The 10,958-nt window shown below is 55.5% G+C and overlaps 1 protein-coding gene across 1 annotated transcript; it reads left to right on the forward strand.

Moving 5' to 3' along the window:
* Positions 1-1,217: 1,217 nt before the first annotated feature.
* Positions 1,218-10,542, forward strand: LOC112295748 (protein CELLULOSE SYNTHASE INTERACTIVE 1). The gene is made up of 7 exons (XM_024547664.3): positions 1,218-1,457; positions 2,487-2,647; positions 2,867-6,077; positions 6,386-8,930; positions 9,062-9,516; positions 9,809-9,925; positions 10,178-10,542. The coding sequence occupies exons 1-7, from the start codon at positions 1,434-1,436 to the stop codon at positions 10,319-10,321; spliced, it is 6,657 nt and encodes a 2,218-aa protein (XP_024403432.1). The 5' UTR covers positions 1,218-1,433; the 3' UTR covers positions 10,322-10,542.
* Positions 10,543-10,958: the final 416 nt, after the last annotated feature.

The following is a 10,958-nucleotide window of genomic DNA, read 5'->3' on the forward strand; positions in this document are numbered from 1 at the left end:
GCAGGTTGGGATGCCAAAGTTGAGGAACACAGGACGGAAAAGGCCACAGCCGGGTCCAAGGAGGATTGACGAATCGGGGCCGGGGGCCCCTAAATTAAGCGGAACAGGGGCCGCCGTGTGGTGCAAAGTCCAAACCTCGGCAGAGCCAGCAGCGAACAAACGCACACGAACACAAGGGCGGACAGACAGAAGAGAGCTGCCCAGCTGCGCCGTGGCTGCCATAGGCTGGGCGTCGTATGTGAGCCGTTGCGGGGGTGGGATCGCCACCCGCAGTGTGGAGAGAGAGCCGCGAATGCTCGTCCACAGAGTGCATCAAGTGCCATCGAGAGCGTGCGCATGATTTCCCGATTGGGTGTTTCGCTTTTTGCGGAGCGGAGAACGCATGTGAGGGCACGAAACAGGAGTGGGGCGGAGGGAAGGGAAGCGAAGGGCAGGGCAGGGAAGGGCGAGCGCGGAGGCACCATAATTGGGGAGGGGTATGAAGGAGATACGAGTGCGAGGGTGGTGCGGTGAGGAGCGTCTGTTGTCTGGCTGTCTGTCTGTCTGGGGCCACTGTCCTCTTCGGCTCTGACACACTCGCAGGCAGCCTGGCGGACTGGCAGGCATTGTTGCTGGCAGGGCGAGGGGGGAGGAGCGAGAAGGGGGGGGGGGGTGGAGGTGCTCATTCTGGTGCAGGCCCAGCTCATGGGCCCTGGCGCCTCTCCCCTGGAGACAAACCCTGCGTACGGGGTCTTAGGGAGATAATTTATTAGAGCGAAGGCTCCTCGTTGGTTTTTGTTGCATGCTATTCGGGCTCCGGTGGGTTTTGGCAGGTGCATGATTGCGCTCCTTTTTATTCATTTGGGGCCCTCCTAATCTCTACTCCCCCCGCTGGGCTCTGGGTCTACGGTACATTGGTGCTGCGACGATTAGCTTCTTTTATAGCCTGTGTGATACATTATTACTTGGACGATCTTTACGCTCGGGTTGGCCGCTGTGTTGAGTTTGGGTGAACGCGGGGTGAATGCGGGGTTTTTGATGGAATGTGTTGCGTACGCTCGGCCGGAGTGCCCCACCATAGCGAGCAGATTTTTTGATTTCTTGAGTTGGGCCCAGCGGGGCGGGACTTTAAGGTTCGGTGTAGCTTAGCTCGGCTTAGCTCAGGTGAGTGATGGAGTGATGCCGTTGGGTTCAATTATGCAGCAGCGGGGTCTGGGGTGGGAGGCATAACCCGCGGTGGCGGAGGAGGTGTCCGTCCGGTTGGTTGGATGATAAGAAAGGCGCTTGTGGCGGAGGTGGGGGCGTTGCGCCAGAACTGAGAAAACCCAGAGAGGGCCGAGGAGGAAGAGGAGGAGGAGCAGCAGCAGGAGGAGGAGGGATACATTTGCAAGGTTTGTAAGGGTTCAGAGAGTGTGGGGCATGCGGCCGGATTGCCGAGTTGATCCGCCTACGCCATGCCGGATTCTCAGCATTCCCAGGTTTGTTCGCGTTCGATTTTTATGGTTTATTCTGCAATGTTGGCACTGCAGGTTGTGGTGAGCGGTGGCGAGGTTTCAATGGGGGGAGGGCCCGGAGCTTGCATATGAGCGGGCAGGCACATTGTTGTAGCACTAGAGCTTTTAGGAATGGAGTCCCGAGTGTGTGCAGTACGTCGCGCAGTGAGTTAGTTGGCCGTGTCGAGAGCGAGAGGTTTTAGAAGCTGCTCCAGGGTCGGATGTGCGCACCGGCTCTGGTGCTTTGAAACCCGCGGCGTGTCCATTTTGGTTTTGTTGTCCGTCCTCAAGACCGGAGTTAGTGGTGTCTCCGGAGAGGACTGTGAAGTTGTTGACATTTCTTCGACGTGATCGGCACTGGATGGGTTAGTGTCTTGGCGCTTCAGTAGCAAATATCAGTGCCTACGTATGTAATCGCGTGCTCTGCTGCGGTAGTCTCCGTGTGCCAATGCGTGTTTCTTCTTCTGTCTACCGCCTTACGGCAGGAAGTGTGGTCCTGGAATGGATCCGAAGAGGGGTTTGGTGGAGATTGAAACCCGAGCCGTGCCGTGGTTGCTGGAATGGCGGATGTTGGCTCACTATGGGGTGGGGTGCGGGCGTGCAATTGGGATTTAGAGGATGTGGGCGTGTTGGATTTAGAGCATTGCGGTGGCCGTATTGTCGAGTGAGCATTTTACAAAGCGTCTCAGGATTGGCAGAGTTGGGTCGATCACTAGGACGGTTTTTCTGTTGTCCACCCTAGTCTGAGAAGATCTTTGGTGAGGTTTGTATACGATATATGGCATGGATCTCATACGGCGAGTAGAATAACCCGGTGTCGGTTCATTAGCCACCATCTTTCTTTTCCGATTGGACTGAGAAGGTAGCAGTTGATGGCCAGGTCGACGAGGCTTCGCGACTGCGTCTTTTTGTTCTCATACTTCAATGCAGTGACTTGGTCGTCTGATGGCAGCCTTCGTGTTTCGATGCTTGCGTGCGTGCGTGGTGATTGATGGAGTACTGGTTTGAGCGCAGGACATGACAGAGGATGAGCAGCGGCGTGAACAGGCGGGTGAAGCAGCCGAGACGCCTGAAGCTCCTCAGCCGTCTGAGCTAATGTCTGATCCCCAGACAGTAGCATCAGCCATGGAGCTACCAGAGACTCCCGAGCCACTTGCAGCAGATTCGCTTCCGAGGTACGTGTCGTGCAGTTGCAGTTCCAGTGTGGGTCGAAGATGGTAACTGTTCGCGGAGTCGGTTTTTGTGCGTGAAATCCAAAACCTCGGTGAACCTGGCGCCGAAGGCGTGTAACGAAAGTTGTACATGTACAGCTCGGTCGGTGGTCGAGTTTTTGGATTTGTGTGACGCGTGGCTCAATCGATTTGAAGGAGTGAACCATTTCACGTATTCTGCAGGGAATGGAGTGGCGTCATAGAAATGGGTGATCCGGATTGTTCACCTTCGGAAGCTGTGGATCCCAATATTGTACAGACTCACAGTGGGGTGTCCGCGCATGAGGAGGAGGAGGAGGAGGAAGTGGTAGTGGTGGTCGATGGGGTGGCGTCGAAAGTGGCGAACTGCATTGAGCAGCTGCGATCAACGTCCACATCAGTAGAGGAGAAGGAGATGATTTCTAAGATTCTCTTCGAATTGGTAGATACGCAAGAGGATGCCAGAGCGGCAGTTGGTTCTCACCCGCAGGCCGTGCCTTCGCTGGTCGCGCTTCTTCGATCAGGATCCTTGGCTGCCAGAGTGAATGCTGCCGCAAACCTGGGGGTTTTGTGCAAGGAAGAGGACCTGCGCGTGAAAGTGCTGCTGGGCGGTTGCATTCCACCTCTGCTGGCACTGCTGAAGTCCAACTCTTCCGAGGCACAGACGGTGGCGGCTGATGCCCTGAACGCCGTGTCTCAGGGAGGTTCGAAGGATCACGTGGGATCTAAGATCTTTTCCACGGAGGGAGTGGTGGTGAGCTTGTGGGAGCAGCTGCAGCCGAGGCTCGCCCTGGATCCTTCCCTTCCGGGATTGCTGACCGGAGCCCTTCGCAACCTGTGCAGCAGCAGCGAAGGTTTCTGGCCTGCCACCCTGGACGCGGGAGGCGTTGGCATTCTGGTGAGGCTGCTGGCATCCGGACACCCGCAGGCAGAGAGAAATGCAGCCTCCCTGCTGGCGAGTTTGATGACAGCAGTCGAGGAAAGCGGTGAGCTGGTGCTGCACGCCGGGGCCATGGGGCCACTTCTGCAGCTGTTGAGCAATGACGACGTTTCGGTGCGAGCTGAAGCGGCTGGTGCTCTGCGGGCTCTGTCAGCTCAGAACTGGGAGTCCAGGCACGCCATAAAAGGTGCCGGTGGGATGGAGAAGTTGATCAGTGCCACGGTTGGTCCCTCCAAGGAGTCGGCGCAGGACAGGTTCACTCAAGCTTTGCAAGAGAACGCGCTTGGCGCCTCTGCCAACATATTAGGAGGCCTGCCTGCCCTGGTAGTGAACCTTGGGGAGATAATAGACAGCAAGGGGCAGTCGGGAGCAAAGATAGCCGATGCAATTGGAGCAATGGCGTATGCGCTGATGGTTTTAGACGATGGCGACGAGGCTGCGGGAGCCGTGGATCCGCTTCACGTGGAGGAGGTTCTGATGAAGCACCTTGGGCACCGGACGTCGGTGTTGATTCAGGAGCGCGTCGTGGAAGCTCTGGCGAGTCTGTATGGGAATGGGTACCTGGCACGGGGTGTAGAGCACGCGGAAGGGAAGAAGACGGTGGTGGGACTGATCATGATGACCAGTGGTGAGATGCAGGAGAGCCTGACGATGTCTCTGATGGACATCTGCTGCGGGCACAGAGATTTGTGGCAAGCGCTGCGGGGTCGGGAGGGCGTGCAGCTTCTGATTTCCCTGCTGGGGCAGCCTGCGGAGCAGCAGCAGGAACACGCAGCTGCGTTGCTGTCGATTTTGACGCAAGAGATAGATGAGAGCAAGTGGGCCATCACTGCAGCCGGGGGCATCCCGCCGTTGGTGCAGCTTCTGGAGTGTGGTTCGGAGAAGGCGAAAGAAGATTCGGCGAATGTGCTGGGCAACCTGTGCAACCACAGCGAGGATATTAGAGTGTGCGTGGAGACAGCAGAGGCCGTCCCCGCGCTTCTGGGGCTGCTGAAGCACGCTGGTTTCAAGGGGCAAGGAATTGCAGCGGCAGCACTGACACAGCTGGTGCGGGATTCGGATGCGAGTACGATCAGCCAGTTGACTGCGTTGCTGACCGGCGAGTTGCCAGTTTCGAAGGTCCACGTTCTGCACCTGGTGGGGTGCTTGCTTTCCGTGGCCTCCCAGGAGGATATATTCCAGGAGGGCGCTCCAGCGTACGAGGCCCTGGAGATTTTGATAGAGCTTCTGGCAAGCGGCAAAGACGAGACGCAGGAGCACTCGGCCTCTGTTCTGGCTGAGATCTTTGCCTTCAGGCCAGATGTGTGCGAGAGCCCGGACATTGTGAAGGCAATCGCTCCGTTGATCAGGCTTGTGAGTGAAGGGAGCGAGCAGATTGCGTTGCAGGCGGCGCGGGCGGTTGCCGCTCTGTTCGGGTGCATTCGCCAGAACCAGAAGGTTGCGGAGGCGGGCAAGGATGCTATATTGCCCTTGATCAATCTGGCGAGGTCGTCGAGCATCAGCGTGGCGGAAGTTGCGACGACGGCTGTGGCAAACCTTTTGTTGGACGTGGAGGTGGCCGAAAAGGCACCTGCGGAGGATATCATATTACCCCTCACGCGAGTGCTGCGGGAGGGCAGTTTAGCGGGCAAGGAGCATGCAGCTGGAGCAGTCGCTCGGTTGCTTCGGTCCAGACATGTGGACGACGTGCTGGTGGAAAGTGTGCATCAGTGTGGCACCGTGCTCGCATTGGTGTCTCTTCTTGCCGCTACGAACTCGGAAGAGAGTTCGACGTCTGAAGCACTTGAAGCCCTGGCGTCGTTGGCGAGGACGACCAGAAGAAGTGGTCCATTCACTCATCCGCCGTGGGCTGTATTGGCAGAAACCCCGTTCAGCATGAGTCCGCTGGTAACGCATCTTGCGGTGGGGGAGCCGACAGTGCAGGAGAAAGCGATTGAGGTGCTGTCAAGGCTATGTCGAGACCAGCCAGCGGTTTTGGGCGATCTGATTGCGGACAATCCAAAATGCATTGCAGCACTAGCGGATCGCATCATACAGTCGTCGAGCTTGGAAGTGAAGGTTGGAGGCACCGCGTTGTTGATCTGCGCTGCAAAGGAGCACCGGCTGGTGTCTATGGTAGCTCTTCGTGAAGCCGGGTTCTCTGTTGAGCTGATTCGGTCGTTGGTGGATATGATAAGCTTCAAGTCCGTGGAAGAGGCCGGAGATGATGCTGTCACCAGTGACACCGAGGAAGAAGTGATTTTTAGTGTGGACGAGAGTGGGGTAGCCAGAAGGAAAGAGAAAACGCAGGGTGGAGCGGACGCGGACACGTTTCTGGATTATGGGCCTGCTCAGATCTCGGGAGGCACAGCTGCTCTGTGGTTGCTGTGCGTGATTGCTTCGCATGATGGTTTGAGCAAGCTTGCGATCACGGATGCGAGTGCCATCGAAGTTGTGACGGAGAAGCTTGCGATATTTGCACCAAATGCTCGCGAGGTGAGAATAGACGCGTTTTCTGCAGAGGCGCATACGTTGAACGAGGGTGGGACGTAAGGTGGTTTGGGATGTGTGCGGCGGTTGTTAGGTCGTGGTAGTGGATACGCAGGTTCTTCCGTGGTGTTGACGTTTTTAACAATGGTTTGGGTTGTATGATTTTATTCGTTTTTGAGTGGGCATTGCCAATCCTTTTTGGCGCAGGCGAAGAGATTAGTGAAGCAAGTTGAGGGTTGTGTTCGGTTGATCCCGTGGGAGAAGTCGCAAGTTTCTGACTACTGAGTGTGTGCAAATGTGGCAACTTGAAATAGGCTGAAGTGGAGGACAACGGGAGTACGTGGGTAAGCGCACTCCTGCTTGCCATTTTGTTCTCGGATCGAGATGTGACGCGCGCTCCTGCGACAATGCGAGCCATACCATCACTGGCAACCCTGTTGAAGTCGCAAGAGACAATCGATCGATACTTCGCAGCTCAAGCTCTTGCGAGCTTGGTGTGCAATGGTAACCGCGGCACTTTGTTAGCTGTCGCCAATTCAGGGGCTGCAGGAGGTCTGATCCACATGTTGGGGATGTCCGCGTCAGACATAAGCGAGTTGGTGGCTTTGTCAGAGGAGTTTGCGCTACCTGGGCATCCCGATGAGGTTGCGCTAGAACGGTTATTCCGAGTTGACGACATTCGAGTGGGAGCCACTGCTCGAAAGGCCATTCCCATGCTGGTGGATCTGTTGAAGCCTCTTGCCGATCGTCCGGGTGCTCCCCCCTTGGCTCTGGGTCTGCTCAGCCAGCTGGCCGAAGACAACCATGTGAACAAGCTTGCGATGGCAGAAGCTGGCGCTTTGGATGGGTTAACCAAGTACTTGTCCATCGGGCCGAAGGATGCCATCGAGGAAGCTACAGCAGATCTGCTGAGAATCTTGTTCACCACTCCCGAACTGCGTCGACACGACTCTGCAGTGGGTGCTGTGGAGCAGTTGGTTGCCGTTCTACGATTTGGAACTCGGGGTTCTCGTCTGAGTGCGGCCAGGGCCTTGCAGGGGCTGTTTGCTGCCGAGCACATCAGGATGAGCTATGCAGCAGGACAAGCCATTGCCCCGTTGGTAGAAATGCTGAGCTCTGGAGTGGAGAAGGAGCAGCGCGTGGCAATCGGTGCACTGATCACGCTTTCGGAGGACAATCCTTCAAAGGTGTTGGCCATTGCTGACTCGGAGGCGAACGCCGTGGAGGGAGTGTGCAGGGTGCTGCTGTCGGACTGCTCGCTGGAACTGAAAGAGGAAACTGCGAACCTTTGCCGCACGCTGTTCAACAACCCTCGAGTTCGGTCGACTCCGGAGGCAACGTGTTGCATCTCTCCGTTGGTTGCACTGCTGGACGTGGATTCACCCTCCGCTCAGTACGCCGGCGCTTGTGCGCTAGACAATCTTCTTGACGACGAGCAGCAGGCTGAGGCCGTGGCTGCAAACGGAGCCGTGGTGCCTTTGGTGGACCTGGTGGTGGGGACCAACTTTGGTCTGCACGAGGCTGCAGTGAGTGGGCTCATTAAGTTGGCGAAGGACCGTCCTCTGTGCAAGTTGGACATGGTGAAAGGTGGCATCATCGACAACGTGCTGGACATACTTTTGGAAGCTCCAGATTCGCTGTGTGCTCTCTGTGCGGAGCTGCTGCGCATCCTGACGAACAACAGTAGCATTGCCAAGGGAGTAGCGGCAGCGAAGGTTGTGGAGCCGCTGTTCTACTGCCTGACGCGGCCGGATTTGAGCACTTCCGGGCAGCACAGTGCAATGCAAGTTCTGGTGAACATTCTGGAGAAACCGCAGCGGCTAGCGAATCTGACTTTGACACCCAATCAGGCCATCGAGCCTCTTGTACTGCTGCTGGATTCCCCATCTCAGCCTGTCCAGCAGCTGGCCGCAGAGCTTCTGTCCCACCTTTTGGCACAGGAGCAGTTCCAGCGCGACGTGTTTACGCAGCAAGCGGTGGTTCCACTGGTGAGACTGGTTGGGGTGGGCGTGCCCAGCCTGCAGAAAGAGGCGATAAGAGCGTTGGAGAGTGCGTCCAACAGCTGGCCGAACGCGATTGCGGATGCGGGAGGCATCATCGAGCTTTCTGCTCTGTTGCTGCAAACGGATCCACAGCTGCCCCATGCTCTGTGGGAGGCTGCAGCCCTGGTGCTGTCAAACGTGCTTCGGTTTAGTTCCCAATACTACTTTAAGGTGCCCCCAGCAGTCCTGGTGAAGCTGTTGCGGTCGAGCAACGAGGCGACAGTGGTGGTGGCGTTGAGCGCCCTGATTTTGCTGGAGAGAGAAGATTCTTCCAGCGCTGAAGGCATGACCGAGGCAGGAGCCGTGGAAGCGTTGTTGGAGCTGCTACGGTGTCACCAGTGTGAGGAAGCGGCAGCCCGTCTTCTGGAGGCGTTGTTCAACAACTTCAAGGTGCGGGACACGAAGGCGGCAAGGCTTGCGATTGCACCATTGTCGCAGTATTTACTGGACCCTCAAACGCGCACACAGCCGGCTCGGCTTTTGGCAGCTCTTGCTCTCGGGGATTTGTTTCAGCACGAAGGTCTGTCCCGCAGCAACGATGCAGTTTCGGCGTGCCGCGCACTGGTCAGCCTGCTGGAGGACCAGCCGACTGAGGAGATGAAGATGGTATCGGTGTGCGCATTACAGAACCTGGTGGTGAGCAGCCGTGCAAACAAGCGAGCTGTGGCAGAGGCCGGGGGTGTTCAGGTGGTGCAGGAGCTTTTAGCATCGAGTAACTCGGAGAGCGCAGGTCAAGCGGCCATACTGATCAGACAGTTATTTGCAAATCACACGATACAGGAATATGCTTCCAGTGAAATGATCCGGGCTCTAGCAGGTAAGTCGGCAACTCAACCGACGCCCCCAGGATCGTGGTAGTGGTTCAGCCGCTGATGCATGATTGTGTGTGCGGCGATCAGTGTGACATGGTGAAGCTTGGTGGTGACTTTGGGGTGTTTTGTGGAACAGCTGCTCTGGAGAAGGATCTATGGGCCACCGCCTCCGTGAATGAGGACGTTGCAAGGGCACTGACCGTGATGCTGGGCAACTTCCCCCGACTGCGGTCCACTGACGAGGCCACGCAGAGCATCGCACAGCTGGTGGGTGCTTTGAAGGCCGGGAACGAGGTCGCACAGGAAGCTGCGCTGGATGCGCTGTTTCTGCTCCAGGAGGATTGGCTAGATAGTCCCGCGGAAGTAGGGAAGGCGCAAGCCATGGCCGCAGCGGAGGCGATTCCCATTCTTCAGTATTTGGTGAGAGAGGGGCCGCCAAGGTTCGCGGAGAAGGCGGAAATCCTACTGCAATGTTTGCCTGGTAGCTTGGTGGTGACGGTGAAGCAAGGGCACAATCTGAAGCAATCCGTTGGGAGCACGAACGCCTTCTGCAAGTTGACACTTGGCAATGGCCCTCCGCGTCAGACAAAGGTGTGGACACCTCGAGGTTTCGGCCCGGATTTTGTTTGGGATCATGGACGTTTCAATGCGTGCTCGCATTTTGTCAAGTGGATGACGCATGCGGGTTATGCATCAAGTAATGTTCTACGGTAGTGAAGGATGCTCAAGTGGGGTTGAGGACGAGCGCCGGTGTGGTATTGGTGAATGTGTTCGTTGTGGTCGAGATATCGACAGTCGTAGCACAAGAAATCTGTGGCAGGGGTCGGGTTTGGTGCAGGAAATCAGCGTCCAGGCTTGACAAATCGTATGTTGTTTGGCACAGGTTGTGAGCCAAAGCGTGTCTCCACAATGGAAGCAGGGTTTCGCGTGGGCATTTGACAATCCACCCAAAGGTCAAAAGCTTCACATCGCTTGCAAAAACAAGGGCGCCTTCGGCAAGGTCAGTAACAGCAGTAGGTGGGATCGGATTTGATGAATGTAGCAACCTGTTAGTCTTGTCTTGCCACAAGGCGCTCGATTTTCAGTGATGCAGAACAGGACGGTCAGTAGTAACATCGCTTTGCAGGTGAGACTTGGTAGTGTAGGACAGGTGTGTGATCGATGCTGCATCAGCAGGGCCAGTGAGTGGTTTGTTCTGGCCAGTTGAAGGTGGAGAACTAACTGGATGTCCATGTGGCGTTTATGTTTGCAGGGTTCGTTAGGAAAGGTGACTATTCAGATAGACAGAGTGGTGATGCAGGGAACCATCAGCGGGCAATATACGCTGCAGCCTGAGACGAACCGGGATGGAACACCACGAACTCTAGAAGTGGAGTTCCAATGGTCCAACCGATGAGTGCCTTGGTATAGTGTATGATGATGAGTAGTAGTTTGTGTAGTGTAATTTTATAGGATATGGAAGGTTCCACAGATGGTACAGCAGAACAGATCCCGCATTATGGGCATTAACTGCCGGAAACCAGAGGACGTCATCACTGAAAAGCCTCTCAATTCTCATCGCTGTTCAATATTAATTTTAGGCTTCAATTTGTTTCAAGCCTTTGTATCGGGTATAAATCGTGCCGGATTGTGTATTGGAACTGATTTGCTTAATTCGTTATTGTGGAGGATTTTTTCGGAATCGGTGAGTGTCTGTTTGCATTTTTGAGCACCAGTTTTGTTGCTTCTTTCTGAGCGTTAAACTGGTTATTATATGTTTTTGCTGTTGCGATTGTATTATGGTTTGGGTCGAACTTTTGTTGTTCTGTATGGGTTGAGGGCAGATATTGGATAAGGGGAAATGGAATTTATGCAAATGTGCATGATCTGGATATTTTTTGAAAGAACTTTGTGTTATTTTTATTTAAATCCTCACAAAAGTGATTTGGTATCTAATGCACGGCTTTACTTTACTGACTTATGCATGCACCTTTCATCTTGACCAGTTATTTCCAGTCTTGTGTTTGGTTTTATTCATGAATCTTGAGCTTGTT

Source organism: Physcomitrium patens, chromosome 19, assembly GCF_059467195.1.
Source record: "Physcomitrium patens ecotype Gransden chromosome 19, ASM5946719v1, whole genome shotgun sequence".
NCBI classification, from domain to species: domain Eukaryota; kingdom Viridiplantae; phylum Streptophyta; class Bryopsida; order Funariales; family Funariaceae; genus Physcomitrium; species Physcomitrium patens.